The following is a 16060-nucleotide window of genomic DNA, read 5'->3' on the forward strand; positions in this document are numbered from 1 at the left end:
CCCCGCTTTCCCCCCTTGGTGTCCATACATTTGTTCTGTACATTTGTGTCTCTATTTCTGCCTTGCAAACCAGTTCATCTGTACCATTTTTCTAGATTCCACATAGATGCGTTAATATACGATATTTGTTTTTCTCTTTCTGACTTACTTCACTCTGTATGAGTATCTCTAGGTCCATCCACGGTCCGAGACATTCTGTCTCAAAGGATTCTGTGTAGATTATGAGTTTGGGTGGGGCTAGGGTGAGAGCAGATCCTCACCTGGGCCTTGGCCGTTTCCCACGTGCTCCAGTCCACTTGGGAGTTGCTAGAAGCTCTGTGTGGTAGTCTCTGAACAGCTGTTCCTGTGAGCCAAAGAAGTTTGGACAGGATCTGACCAGCTCCCCTTTCTGGCAGCAGCTCAGAAGAGGCCTCCCTCGGGACTTCCCTGGTGGCGCAGTGGGTAAGAATCCGCCTGCCAATGCAGGGGACACGGGTTCGAGCCCTGGTTTGGGAAGATCCCACATGCCGCGGAGCAACTAAGCCTGTGCACCACAACTACGGAGCCTGTGCTCTAGAGCCCGTGAGCCACAACTACTGAAGCCCGTGCCTAGAGCCCGTGCTCCGCAACAAGAGAACCCACCACAATGAGAAGCCTGCACACTGCCATGAAGAGTAGCGCCTGCTCGCCGCAACTAGAGAAAGCCCGCGTGCAGCAGCGAAGACCCAACATAGCCACAGATAAAGCAAAAAAATAAATAAATTTATAAAAGAGAAAAAAAGAAAAGGCCTCCCCAAAGCCTGCCGTTTTCCCACCTCTCCAGTCCACCCGGGGCCCTCAGGCTCGTGCTTCTCTCAGATGCTCAGTCTCACAGCTGTTAGTGTGGTCCACTTGGCTTTTTCAGATACATAGATTTCTCTGGATGAAAGAGGTCGTTTTTTTCCCTTTTCTTTTTAATTGAGATGTAATTGACATACATTATATTAGTTTCAGATGTACAGCATAACTTTTTTTTTTTTAAAGAAGCAGAGAAAGAGAACTCCGCCTATCTGAGATGGTGTATCCTCAGCACAGGAATGTTACCATTTAACTGTAGTTGAATCCCAAGTTTAAATGGCATTTGATAAACACCATGGTAGGGACTTCCCTGGTGATCCAGTGGGTAAGACTCCATGCTCCCAGTGCAGGAGGCCCGGGTTCAATCCCTGGTTGAGGAACTAGATCCTGCATGCATGCTGCAACCAAGAGTTCGCATGCCGCAACTAAGAAGTCTGCATGCCGCAACTAAAAGATCCCGTGTGCCATAACTAAGATCTGGTGCAACCAAAATAAATAAATAAAAATCTTTAAAAAAAAAAAAACACCGTGGTAAAACATGTGTTCCAGGATTAGAGCTAACCCGATCCCTAGATTCGAAGCTGAGAGAAAACTGGTTAGGCATATGGCCTCAGGAATCTTCTCTTTCGTCTCAGGAGAAGACCAGCTGGGCACGTCACTCCTTGGTATTTTATGTTGCCTTTCTGATATATGTCAGCATCCTCGTCTCTCTTCCTGCTGATGTAGGTCATCAGAAGTGTGTATTCCTATGTCAGTGGTCAGTGACTAGCATAGAACCTCTTCCTTGTCCAGTTGCTAACTAATCCTAAGATAGACCCTAGAATGAGTTGTATGTTCTGAGCGTATTCATTGCTGAATCCAAAGAAGAATCCAACAGGGAGCTCTCTTGAACAGACCATCAAAAGTAATCTTCTTGATACAGGTTCTTGATACAATTTAATATCTAAAAAGTGTAATAGGTATTCACTTTCATTTAATAATTAGTTCTCAACATGTCTGAGATATCCAAGGCTAACATCTTTGCAAGATAATAAGTGAAGTAAAGGAGTTAATAAAGTCACTTGTTGAAACTATGCACTAATTTTACTTAAACGATAAAAATCCTAAAGAATTATGTACTCAAGGGGAGCCCTGATAGATATCTGATGATGGCAGTGATTTAAAATCCTTCAGCCTAGTGGGATGTTGTTTGCAGAAGGGCAAAGGTGATTTGGAGCTTGTATCTAAACAGATGACTTAGGTGTATTGATTATGGGGCTTCAAAAAGGGGTATATGTGTATGCTTCAGCAAGGAGTGTATATTGGAATGATAATTGACTGATCTGGAGTATTAGGCTGGGCTATGGTGTGAAAGGCAGATACAAACATGGCTGGCATACATGTCAAAGAGAAACTTGAAAGGCCAAATTCAAAATATTTGACCCCTGATATTTTAGCCTTTTGGAATTCACTGTACCTGTTGATATTCATGCCATGCAGGATTGTGCTATGACTTTTTTGTCCCAGTCTTGAGTCTCTTTCACCATCCGTGGGTCAAGGTTGAAGATTCTGGAGCAGCTTGCACTTCTGCAAAGGAAAAGATTAGCATCCTTGAGTCTCCATTTTTAACATTCATTCCTGGTAGTTGGCTTCCCTGATGGTTTGGGTGGGGGTGACAGCCCAAGTGCCAAAACAGGATATGGATGAAGCACGTCTTCTGCCTGTCAGTTTGGACCCGTGCTTGCCCCAGAGTGCATGATCCCTTCCCCATACCCCATCACCCAAGCTCTTTCTTTGATTCACGTGAACTTAGTTCTGGTTTTCATTGTCATGGCCAGTCCCTGGACTGTTGACATAACTCTTTGGTTAATGGTCAACAATTGCAGGTTATTTTTGCAGGTATTTTGGTATGACGGATAAAAACAGAAAGACAAAAAATGGAAGTCAACCCCAGTTAGCTCTCAGCATTTGACTCCACACCCACGCTGTTCTCTTCAGAAGGAGGATGGCACAGAAGAAAAAGTTAAAACAGTAACAGTGCCAAACGCTTATTAACCAGAGCTTCTAGCAGATGGCAGAGCACTTTCACTTTGATGCTAGGAGTCATCACGGCAAATTATATAATTGCTATTTTGCCGATGAGAATACTGAGGCTCAGAGGGGTCATGTGACTTGCCCAAGGTCACAGCACCACTAAAAGACAGAGGTAGATCCACTCCAGGTCTTCTGGCTCTGAACCCCGTGCTAATTCCTGAAAGTCACAGTGTAATGTTTCTTATTGACAGAGGAATTCATGATGATAGCTTGATGTACTTTCAAAATTTCAACTTTGTAAATATTAAAATTGAAAACAGTGTTAGATCGGGAACTACAGTTGGTGGGGAAAGGTGGAAGTTAGTGGGGGGGGGTTGTATGTGAGAGTAGCTCCATCATTTTTAAACCCTCTATTAAAATTGCTTCCAAGTTGCTGCTCTTGTCTGCTGGCTTGAAGGCCATGGGCATCTTTTCACTTCTGTCCTAATAACGCTTAGTTAAATCAGAGGTTCTTGATTTTGTGTGTGTGTGTGCCATTGATGCTCCTTGGAAAATCTTACACAGCCTCTCACTAGACAGTTGCCCAAGCAAGTACCCAAAATTCAGCACACAGTTTCCAGGGATTCATAGATACTCTAAAGCTGGTATAGTGTGCCCCAGGTTAAGGGCCCCTCCTCTGCCTGGATGTGGAATCCCAAGAAAAATCATTCCCCTAATGCTGTTGTAAACCCTTACACATCAGTGACACAGCCAGCCTCTGTGCTCCTAACCTGCTGTGTGCTAAGACCAAGGACTACATTTCTGTAGCTGCCTTCCACTGAGTGTGTTGCCAGGCCCGAATACAAACAGCAGGGTGTGGAATCCATCCCAGCTGAATGAGGCCCTCGCCAGGGTGTGAGGAAGATGGCAAAAAGCCCTGATCCTCTGACTCTCAGAAATACATACTTTGCACCTCGAAGCAGTGGTCCTGAAAGGAGCTCAGGAGATTAAACTCTGCCAATTTGTGGACACCTACACAGCCATCAGAGTTGCAATTTTGAGTTAGCTGTTCCGAAAAATTATCAAGTCCTTACTAGGTGTACTTTTTAGTCACTTAGCCCCTGGTGGTGGAGAATGAGTGAATAAAAATTCTTACATTCTCATCTGCAGTGTCACCTTTCCCCTGACTTTTGGACTAGGGAAACAATAGTTTTCAAATTTTATTGGCACCAGCCTCCTTGAAGAGCTGACTAAAGATTGAAATTCTTGAAGCTCTGGAATCTCTGCATTACGTAGAGATTCTTGCCCTCCAGAGACTTTCTAATGCAAGTGTGGTTCTGGAACCACACTCGGAGAAACACTGGACCAAGGGCTGCTGGCACCATTCCCCTTTTCATTTTTAGTCACGGCGTAGAATATTGTTACTGTCTTCTCGCCAGGAGTTCTGAAGTACAGGATAGTCCTATCCACGTGATTCAAGAGTTTATGAATTTCTAAGACAGTTGAGGCTGCTGCATATAAAATGATTGAGTACAGACAGCTTATGACCCCTTGCCTCCAATGCTGGGAAAAGCCTGCCTTGCCTGCCTCTCATATGGCCTTGTACCATGTCTGTGGTCAGTTTGGTGGAGTTAATGAACTGCCTGGAGCTGTGTGACAAACTTCTGTGCTAGGGCCACGGGATGTGGCAAAAGACTCAGTTAACTTTGGAAGGAGTTTGATTATACGGTGACTCCCTCTTCTGCTATGTTGACCCCTTTGAGAGAGGGTTGATGGGAAAAGGGATGAGAAAATGTGTGCCCCTTGACATTTACTGAGGTTATATCTGAAGTCCTCCCTTCTGTCCCATTGCCAATATTGGAGCAAATGACAAGGCAGCATTTCTTTCCAGAGGAATAGCAATGAGAAGAAAGCAAAATGTAAAAGATCAGATTAAAATCACTGTTTGTTATTTTTTTGTAACAATTTTTTTTTTTTTAAAGATGCTTGATCAGAGAAGTATCTTTTCTCTGACCCACACCCACTCCTCCTCCTGCCTGGCTTATGCTGAAGTATACATAAATTAGAAGATCTGAATTTTAGAATCAGAAGAACCAGAGGCCTTTGTTCTGCCGTTAATTAGGATGTGATCCCAGGCAAGTCAGTTCTCCTTTATAAAGTGTAGGAAATAGCAGGTACTAAGAAGCTCAAGTTAGGTAATTCCCAGCATGCTGTGCAAACAGCAGGGGAAAAACAAGGAAACCATTTGCAGCAGATCTTTTATTTACGTTACCCTCAGGAGCCTTTTTGTCAACAGCACGGTTGACAGGCACAATCCTGCTTTATTTCTTCTCCCTGTTTCATTCCTTCTATTTCTACTTGAGAACAGGTAAAGTCCAAAGTCCTGCAGGGCCCCCTGCGGCTCCCCCTCTTACAGCATCTCTTCCCACTCTTCTCTCTGCTCACTCTGCTCTGCAAGCCTGGCCTGCTTGAGGTCCCTCTGTCTCTCAGGCAGGTTCCCACCCAGGGCCTTTGCACTTGCTCTTCTCCTTGCCTGCAGGGCTCATTCCTTTCCTCCAGATCTTGGCTCAAACATCACATTAGAAAGTCTTTCCCTGACCACTGCATATAAAATCCTGCCCTATCACCCTCTATCGCCCATACCCTGCTTTATATTGCTTCAGAGCATGTACCACCTCCTACTGTGTTAGGTGTTTATTTGTCTGATGCATCATTCTTCACTAGGGAAGAACAAGGATATCCCAGCACCAACGGACATGTTGGCTCTCAATTAATACTTGTTGGGAGTGAGTAACCAACAGTTAGCGGTCTTAACCCCTTAGGGGACACACACCTCTGGACCCCACCCTCACTCTTACTCCTCTGCCTCTTGTGATTGGTCCCCATCTCCACCAACTCACCGGCATAGCTCCGAGACCTCTGGCTGTGTCCTAAGTATGAGTAATCCTCTGGAAACTTTGCAAGCCATATTTTATCTGACCTGCCCACTATTAACATCTCTCTCTTTCTACCTACACCCTTTTTCTTTATCTCTATGTTTATAGCCTTCTCCCACCCCCGTGAGCCTTCTCAGGTTCTTTTGCTGGGCTCTGTCCGTCACCTATGCTTAAATTCTGAGAGTCTCTTAAGATTCATCCTGGGAAGTATTTTCTTCTGTCTCAACATAACATATATTACATTATCCCTAGATGATGCCGTATGCACACACATACACATATAAGCATATGTACATATATACACACATGCAAGTACACACACATACCACTTGCACATCTCTTGATAGGATGTCACACAATTAGCTCATATTCAGCATGTCCCAAACTAAACACCATCTGTCCCACCCTGTCCCAGGCCTGCTCCTTCTGTATCCCCTCTCTGGGAGTGTTAATGGCACAACCATTTACCTGGTCACTCCATTTTATTCTTCTGAATGGCCTCTTGATCTCTACTAGAGTGATCTTGTAAAAATGCAATTCTTACTCTTTTGCAATTCCCAATGTAATACTTGATTTCAGGCAGGTATCATGCTAAAACCATTAGGTAAGCAGTGCTTAGGGAACAGGATTTTCACAAGGCCTCAAAATGTTACCCCACAGATTATGTATTAATTACAAAAGGGGAAATGCTACCTTTAGGATGGAGAGATCTGGTGTCACCTTTCATGCTTTCAGCACTGTCAGTGGTTGGGCAGCATGGTACGGTGTGTGCCTCCTGATGTTAAGAAGTACGTATCAGCTATGTAGTCTTCCTGCCAAAAATGTTTAACCTAAATCTAATCACAAGGAAACAGCCAAATTCAGAATATAGGACACTCTTTCCACAAGACAGGCCGGTTTGTATACTTAGGTCCGTGTCAGGAAAAGTGCAAAAGGCAGGAGTACTGTTTCAAAATGTGACCGAGGAGACAACTATGAAATGTAGTGCATGATTCTTGATTACATCTTGGATTAAGGGGGAAAATCCAAACCGCTATAAGACATTTGACGGGCAATTGAGGAAATTCCAACATGGACTGTAAATTCGATTATATTATTGGATTAATATTAATTTTCTGAGGTGTGATAAAGATGTTTTAGTTAGATAAGAGAATGTCTTTCTTCTTAGGAAATGCATATTGAAGAATTTAGGGATGAAATGTGATTGATAGTCATCCCTCTGTATCTGCAGGTTTCGTATCCACAGGTTCTAAATGTGTCGGTTCAACCAACCGCAGATGGAAAATATTCGGAAAAAAAAATTCCAGAAAGTTCCCAAAAGCAAAACTTGCATTTGCCACGCACTGGAAATTATTTACATAGCAATCACATTGTATTAGGGATTATAAATAATCTAGAGACGATTTAAAGTATATGGGAGAATGTGCATAGGTTATATGCAAATGCTACGCCATTTTGTATAAGGAACTTGAACATCCTTATACAAGATTTTGGTACATGGATTTTGGTGTCCGTGGGGCATCCAGGAGCCAGTCACCTGCAGATACCAAGGGACAACTGTGTCTGCAACTCACTTCCAAGTGATTAAATAAACAAAATTGTGTGTATGTGCATGTGCTCACAGGAGAGAGGGAAAACAAATATGGCTAAAAGATAACTGGTGAATCTAGGTCAGAGTTATAGGGTCATTTATTACTTGCTCTTTCAGTGTTTTTGTAGGTTTCAAAAAAAAAAATTCAAAGTTAAAAGGGGGTGCAGGGAAGAGGGGGGAGCATGTGAGTGCAGACATGAGTGGTGAAATGAATATATACCAATTACCAGGTATGTTTCTGCTCATTTAATTTTTTTTTAACATCTTTATTGGAGTATAATTGTTTTACAATGGTGTGTTAGTTTCTGTTTTATAACAAAGTGAATCAGTTATACATATACATATATCCCTATATCTCTTCCCTCTTATGTCTCCCTCCCTCCCACCCTCCCTATCCCACCCCTCTAGGTGGTCACAAAGCACCGAGCTGATCTCCCTGTGCTATGCAGCTGCTTCCCACTAGCTGTTTTACATTCGGTAGTGTATATATGTCCATGCCACTCTCTCACTTCGTCCTAGCTTATGCTTCCCCCTCCCCATGTCCTCAAGTCCATTCTCTAGTAGGCCTGCGTCTCTATTCCTGTCCCGCCCCTAGGTTCTTCAGAACCATTTTTTTTTTTTAGATTCCATACATATGTGTTAGCATATGGTATTTTTTTCTCTTTCTGACTTACTTCACTCTGTATGACGGACTCTAGGTCCATCCACCTCACTACAAATAGCTCAGTTTCGTTTATTTCTATGGCTGAGTAATATTCCATTGTGTATATGTGCCACGTCTTCATTCCATTTTTTAACATAAAACATCAAGTTAGAAATAACTCCCCACCCCTCCATGTGGTTCTGATCCTGTCACTCGCCTGGTTAGTGTGGTAACTCTGGCCTCCATGGTTTCTGATGAGAAATCTGCTGTCGTTCAAATTGTTTCTCCTCTGGCTGCTTTCAAGTGTTTTTCTGTGTTTTTAGTTTTCAAAAGTTTAATTCTGATGTATCCTGGGGTGAACTGCTTTGGGTTTAACTTGTTTGGGGTTTGTTCAGCTTCTTCAGTCTCTGAAGACTTATGTCTCTTGCCAAATTTGGGAAGTTTTAAGTACTTTTCCAACCCATCTTTTTCCTCTCCTTCCAGGGCTTGGATGACACGATGTTAAACTTTTTTGTGGGTGGAGGTGACCTTGTAATGGTGAAAGTCCTGACACCTCACCAGTCCTCCCCGTGACACCACCTCAGCGGGGGGAGGGGGGGAATCTCCTTACTGCTAGAGGGGTGTAAGTCCAGGCTCCCCACTTGGTCTCCACTTATTCCTTGGGCTGGGGGCAGCCTCCTACTTGGCCTTCTTTGACACCACCTGGCAGGGGTGTTGGGGTGCTTCATTACAGCCTTGTAAGGGTGAAAGTCTAGCCTCCCACTTGGCCTTTCCTGTTGAGGGTGGGGCTTTCACCGTGCTGTCTGTCTGGAGTAGAATGATTACTGTCTTAAGTTTTTTCTCTTGCTAGGCTGCCCTTTTCCTGGTCCTATGGCTAGCAAGAGTAGGTTTTGTTGGGGCTTTTTTGTCCGCTTCCATTGTCATTTCCAGGTTGCCAGCTTCTTCAGCTCCAAGTCTGGTATGTAAGGCAAAAAGGAAACTCGGGGGACTCGCCACTGTGTCATTCTTTGGGTTCCAAGGTCCCTAGTCAGTCTGCCACCTTCCCTCCACCTTTCAGAACCTATTTATGTAAGGTCCAGAGTGTTTATTTGTACTTAGTGGGAAGAACAGAGAACATGTCTTCCCCGGCTCCCCAGATGCAGGCCCTGCCCCCGCCCCCCCAAGCTTCATGATCCCCACGTGAACACCCTGGTCCCACCACATCAGACCACTTGTAGTCCCTAGAACTTGTCTGCCTGTGGTGTTTCTATTCCATTCATTTGGGTTTTCTCTGTAAAATCTACCCAGACAGTTCACACACTCTTTCCTCAGGCAGAATTTTGCCTCTTCTGTCTTACGTAGCACTTTAAATTACCCCTACAACTATGCTTCCATCTTGTGTTGTAATTATTTGTCTTTTTCCCTGACCGGACCCTGAGCTGCCTTTGAGGGCTGGGACTCCATCCTGTACATGCTTGTCCTCAGTAACTAGCACAGCAGTTGCTTAAGAATTATTTATTAGATAGATGGATGAATGGACATAGTTCTGATTTCCCACCTGAGTTGTTAAGTATGTTTGTTACCACACACAGACACAGCCCCCACAGATGCACTGTGCGTATGCCTGCTGCTTCTACAGTGAACAGAGAAATCCAGCAGGCTTGCCTGGACGAAGGGCTCCTTAGCCCATGGCAGTCTGTTGATCTCTGTTAGCTGTCCTGTGTTTATAGCCTTTGAGTTCCTTTGAATACAGAATTGGCCGTGAGCTTAATTCTAGCATAGTATGGGAACGATCATTTTTACTATGTCAGCACCTAATAAAGTGACATTCAGACCCAGGCACCTAATAAATATTCCTTAATGATAATGATGAGAAAATGAATATCTGTGGTTTGTTGCTATCCTTCTTGCTGAGATGCATTTCCAGAACTGCTTTGTGGCTCCTAGGAGGCTTTCACTTGCCTACATGTTGAACTAAATTTGGGGCTGGTGATGGGAAAGCGCTACATACATGTGCTAGGTTGGTTTTTTTTTTTTTTAAGTTACTCTCTTTTTATTTATTTATTGGCTGCCTTGGGTCTTTGTTGCTGCGCGCAGGCTTTCTCTAGTTGTGGCGAGCGGGGACTGCTCTTCATTGTGGTGCGCGGGCTTCTTTTGTTGTGGAGCACGGGCTCTAGAATGCAGGCTCAGTAACTGGCTCACGGGCCCAGCCATTCCGCGGCATGTGGGATCTTCCCAGACCAGGATTCAAACCCGTGTCCCCTGCATTGGCAGGCGGATTCTTAACCACTGTGCCACCAGGGAAGCCCCGCTAGGTTGGTTTTTAAGGCTCCTTATGTTCGCTCTTCGGTGCTAGATCAGATCACAGCGCTCCATCTGATCAGATCACACCCAGCACAGCACCGAACTCCCCCTGGAAGTGGATGGCAGTGTGTTTTGAAAAAGGAAATTGAAACAGTTTTTCTCTTTTTAGTTCACAAATGACCTCACTTAATTAAGGTAGCAAATGTGTAAGGGGAGAAAGAAGATGGGCGCTGGAGAGAGGGAACAGAGTATTAAATCGGGGGTTAGAGGCAGCCAGGGGCGGGGCCCACATCTAGCACCGAGACTGTGACTAAGAGCACCACACCGCTTAGCCACTTGTGTTCATTTGATTTCCGTGGTGGGGGGGGGGGCTTGGTTATTTTTCCTTTGAGCACCTGTTTGCACACCCCCCTGTGTTCACGCAAAGCTGCGCAAGTGTTCCAGGAAACCAGCTCCCGGAGGGTGGGAGTAGAGGATCAAGTTTTGGTGCCCTCTGACACCAAAAATGTATATTCTCATAAACAACATGCACAGTTCTTGGGTTTGCATTGGTTTGGCGGGGCTTCTCTTTCAGAGACTGCCTTCTAGGAGTTTCTGGGAAAATAAAATTTCCGAGTGAGCAGTGCCCTGGCTCCTCTGGCAAAGCATTAAGGCAGCGAGAGAGGGCGTGAGCGTCCAAGGTGAATGCCGCCCTCCTACTCAGACACATGTTTATGGTTAGCTTCGAGCCTTTGGGGATTTTCCACAGCTAGTAGAGGCCTAAACTTTTAAATTATTTTCTGCGTTGCTGTACTTCCTTGTGTCTCATTCCCTTAGCGTGGAAGCTTGTGATTTTGACTATACATTGCCACCTGCTTCTACATCAAGAAAGCCCAGGGCTTACCTTTATCACCCCTAATCTCTTCACTAGGTTACCCTCCACGGCTGCAGCTTTTAACAGAGCTGGCCAGACATGTATAGGAGTGCCCTTTCCACCCCAAACCCCTACCTACCAAAAGCACTGGCTGCCCCAGCTCCAGGCTTCCCCAGATGGGCCTGGGAAGCGCCTTCCAGGAGTCCTGACAGAAGCCCGTACCAGACTGGTCATTTCTCCCTCTTCCTTTCACATGTTGGAAGTGGCTCTTGAAATCGCTGAACTTGCTGTCACAGAGCAGAATTAGACGTGGGGAGAGAGCAGCACAAAGTGAGTGGGCTCTTCAAGGGCTGATAGAAGCCTACACACTTGTCACAAAGGGAGAAAGAGAGACAGAGCTGGACCTGGGTTGGGGTCTGCCACTCGGTGAGTGACCTCACAGGTTACTGCAGTGTTAGTTTCCTCACATACAGAATTGGAATAGTGGTGCCTACCTCATGGTTGTTAAGAGGATTCAATGAGATTATAATGTTGTTGTTATAAAATGAAACAGTCTTTTGGAATCAGTAATTATTGTTTTGAATTCTTTTCTTGGGCTTCATTTCTGGTTCTTTTGCCCAAGCTCTGAGCAGCTAGTGAACTGCTCTGGTCTTCTCATCCACCTCCAGGCTCGTCTCCTAGTATCAGTGCTGAAGGCTGCACCTTAAGCTCCATGGTGAGCCCCAGGTTTGAAACCGTGGCTTTGTGTACCTGCAGTCACTTTGCACCCCTCTTCTGAGTCTTCCTTACACATGTTTGTGCTCAGTACTGTGGTCGAGCTGGCCTTTCCACATGGCCTGCCCTCAGCCCTACATCTAAGCATTGCAGGTCATTGAGGCCTCCTTGCCTCCCATCCAATGGGGTCATTCTTCTCCACTTTTTGAAGAAGTTAAGGAGCCAACCCAGAGGAGGGAAAGAACTCTGACTTAAGGGTGAGAGAGAATTAGGTTATGATCCTATTCTGCCACTTGCTGCCTTTCCTGCCCTTTCTGAGCCTGTCCTCATCTGTACAGTGGAATATTGCACATCACGTGGAGTCAATAGGAGTATTCAATTAGGTAACATTTTAAAGTATTTAGAACCATGCCCACCACAGAAGGTAGGCATCCTCGCTATTATGCAAAAATTTCCTTAACCCCGTGGAAAGCAGGAAGTCACGTACAGTACAGCCAGTTCACCTGTCACTTATCCCCACTCATGGTGCGACATCCTCGTTGTACATGAAAATGTTGCACTCCCCTTCCATCAAGAAATTCTGCGCTTTGTGAGTTGTTTTCCCAGAAGCTGGATCTGCCTTACCCCTTAGGATAGCCAGTGTAGGTCGTTGCACGCTGACTGGTGTTTAGCCAGATTATCTGTGACCGTGGTGTAGGAACTAGCTGGCCCGTGTGGGAATCTAACCCCTGTTTCAACCAAATCACTGCACGTGATGACAGCAGCACCCTAAATGTGTTGGTGAAGGCGCCATGGCTGCAGAGCCCTTTCACTCTCCTTCGGTTGTCACAGGAGTTCTGGGAAGTGGGCGGACTCGACTCTACAGAAGAAGAAAATGAGACCTGGAAAGCAGTCATTCCCCGTGTCACACCAGCAGTAACTGGTAGAACCCAGGACAGGCATGCACATGTCTTGCTTTTATATCTGGGACTTCCGTGAAGTTTTGAACCAAGATGAGAGCCTAATTCTGGCTGTACAAATGAAAGTTTAGAGCTCACAGAATCCTCTAGTTTTCCTGTCACCAGTGTACACTTTGTATCCGTTCCTTATAGAATATTCATTAATTCATTGAATGACTTATGTGCTCTCCGTGGCGGGGGTACTGTCAGAAAGAAGTAGACAAACCCCCTGCCGTGCACAGAGGAGCTTATTGTAGTGGTAGGAGGCTGGCAGTGAATACGGAGAGATGCGGTATGACCATCCAGGGCGTCAGGCGGTGATGAGCTGTGGAGAAAACTAAGGCAGCAAGGCAGCTGGGGGGGGTGCGGACACTGAGTTTTGCTTTGATTCTTAGTGTTTCTCGTCTCGTCTGTGTGATAAGCGCTCCTAGAGCAAGGTTGTGTGTTCATTCCCTGCTGGTCCATCACACTCTGCACATCAGGACTTTTGGAGGCTGATTTTGGAGTTGAACCAGCCTTACTCAGTAGAAGCAGGTACAGGGGCTGTCTGCTTACCCACTGAGATGCCAAGACCTTCAGATTAGAGCTGGGATGGCCTGGGTCATGCTTTGGAATGCTCTGGTAGCTTGGAGAGGGAGCCTGTGCTGGTTTTCCTTAGAGATTATTTGTTAAATCTAGCGCTCCCCCTGCCGTTAGAAGATAGGGTACTTCCAACTGATCTTTTAAAATGGGTTTCTTTTTTACTTTAATATTAGGAAAAAAAAAAAACTTAGAGAAAAAAAGAAGTACTGCAGTGACATTTGGAGCTTTCTTCGGGGACTGCTGCTCCTGAGGCCCAGCCCCTGGGGGTGGGATGGGGGGAGGAAGCGCAAAGGCCCAGGCAGGATAGGGTCATATCTGTGCTCTGGCTACTTTTAGCGTCTCCTTACCCCTGCACTCCTACCACAGCCAGCAGCCCAGCAAAAGTTATCTGCACACACAGTTTCACAGCTGCTCTGAAATTCTAGGGCAGCAGAAGTGAAACTAACCACGGTCTTATGAATTTTCCTCTTACTGCTGTTGTTCCCAACTTGAAGTGAGTCAGGCCTTTTCCCCTCTCATCCTCAGGGTGTCCCAACTCGTTATCTGCTGAGTTTTTGACACAGACTCTCTTCACAGCGCTGCATTTGTAGAGGGTCCTGCTTTGGTCTCCCCACCCTCGGTGTGCTTTGCTGAGTTGTGAGCTGTGGCCATGTGGTGGTAGCCCCAGAAAAGAGCCGGGTCCGTGACGGGGGATACAGTGAGCCTCTGGTCAGCTGCTGGTTGTGTGCACCAAGGTTAACCATACAATCATGGTGAAGTTCTTTTAGTCCTTCAAGATGAAATTCAAGTTAATTTTAGCAGCACTATTAATACCAGCTGAACCGAAGAAGGAAATGGCACCCAAGTAGATGCAATGTCTTTTTGGTTTAACTGCCTCATTCAAACAGTTCGGTCACTTTGCGATTCCTGATGAGGTTGGAGAAGGAAAGTGGGTGGACCCAACTTGCAGCTCTGCTCTGTGTCCCGGTCTCCCCGAGGGTAAAGGGAGGCCCAGTGGGCATTCTTGGAGAGTTGACTGCTCCATAAGGATTACATTAAAGTTATGTTCCCTGGGTGCACCTTACAGAGCCCAAGCTTAGGCAGTGACTGTTCCCATTAGGAACAAAGTAACCAGAATTGTTTTGATGGGGTAGCTGAACCATAAAGATATGTGCTTACTCAGGTGCCGTTTTCTTCTTCACTTCAGCTGATATTAATAGTACTGCTAAAATTAACTTGAATTTAAGATACCTTCTCCACTGTAAATTGTAGCAGTAGACATGATGCTTCACTATAAAGTAATTCTTATATCATTCTTCTCCCAACAGCTTTGAAAAGTCCAGCTGCATTTCATGAGCAGAGAAGGAGCTTGGAGCGGGCCAGGGTAAGGCACCTTGCTTCCCAAGGATTCCTAAGAGCATTTTCAGAGCCTGTTGTGCTGCTGTCATCTTCCTTCCAGTCTAGCGTTGCCTCCAGGGTCAGCCCTGGCCTTATGGTTCTAAATAGAAAGCTCTGGCTTTTCTGCTTCATCCCCACCCGAGCGTCTCCCTGTGCGATGATATGGGCCATGATCACAATGAGTTTCTTCCTTTAGTACGTTCAAGGGTATGTAATGGTCACCTCCCTTCTTTTGGTTTGGAGACCACTAGTATTTTCCCATCTTTAATTCCACTTAGCCTTTTATAGCTGTTAGGACATGACCACCAGCCACGGAAAAGCTTGCTGAGTGGTGGTCCCTCCTGTCTGGCCACACTGCCCCCACCTCTCCAGAATGGGCACGGAAACCTTACTGGTCTCCGTGTGCCCCTGAGCAGCCAGGGTCCACTTGAGGCCGTGGAAGCAGAAGCTGGGTCCCTCTGAGCTCAGGTTCACACTGCAGCACCTGGCTTGTTGCCCTGTCCCCCTCGGTTTCAGTTCCCTCGGGGGCCTCAGGGGATATTCTGCTGCCCAGTGTGGGCGGAGATGGGGAATTCGCCAGAACATGCTTCCCCCTCTCAGCCCCTTCACTTTTCTCTTTTATGTAAAAGACAAGGGAAGAGAGCCTCCCCAGATGGAGGATCATAGGCCGGGGCTCCCTAAGACCCACAGCTCTTTCAGAGACTGAAATATTTACCTCCAAGACTTATCTTACTATCTTCTGTCTTTATTTTATTTTTAACAAATTTCTAAGGAAAATTACGATTAATTCTTAGAGTGAGTGGGAAGAATGAGGCCACAGGTCCTGGGAACCAAAGGAGTGACCAGCTGTACTGTTTCAGTGCCTGGGAGGATGAGAGAATACAGCAGAGAGAAAAGGAATGTCATTGCCTGTGCCCTCAACCCAGTCTTAAGACTTGGCACCATTTCCTGGCCTGCTTCTCCAAGGCAAGGAGTAAATATGAACTAATTAGTACAGCTCCTAGTTTATTGAGTACTTTTATATGTGAAATTATACCCTTTTCTTGTTTATGTTCACATCAGCTCTTATGAATTAGGTGTTATTATCTTTATCTTAATAGATGCAGTTAAGAGAGGTTAACTAACTTGTCTAGCGAGTAAGTGGCAAGCTTACTGGGATTTAAACCTTGGGGTGTGGACTCCAGGTGTTTTCTTCATCAGTACCGTATGCCTCCCTCTGCTGTCTGTGAAGGCCTGCAGTGTACGACAGCTGTTCTGCCGTCTTCTCCGGCAGTCATGGCCGTACTTCTGCCCACTGCAGATGGGTGATAGGCCCTGAACCCGCGGCCGCTGTAA

At 45.7% G+C, this 16060-nt stretch overlaps 1 protein-coding gene across 1 annotated transcript in view; it reads left to right on the forward strand.

The window, feature by feature from the left end:
- MRTFA (myocardin related transcription factor A) overlaps positions 1-16060 on the forward strand; it is a 196584-nt gene that overhangs the window by 162999 nt on the left and 17525 nt on the right. The window contains exon 5 of the mRNA XM_024737519.1: positions 14656-14711. Within this exon, the coding sequence (XP_024593287.1) occupies positions 14656-14711 (56 nt within the window). The remainder of the gene's footprint in view (positions 1-14655; positions 14712-16060) is intronic.

The sequence above is a fragment of the Neophocaena asiaeorientalis genome, unplaced genomic scaffold, assembly GCF_003031525.2.
Source record: "Neophocaena asiaeorientalis asiaeorientalis breed wild unplaced genomic scaffold, Neophocaena_asiaeorientalis_V1.1 scaffold242, whole genome shotgun sequence".
Taxonomy (NCBI): Eukaryota; Metazoa; Chordata; class Mammalia; order Artiodactyla; family Phocoenidae; genus Neophocaena; species Neophocaena asiaeorientalis.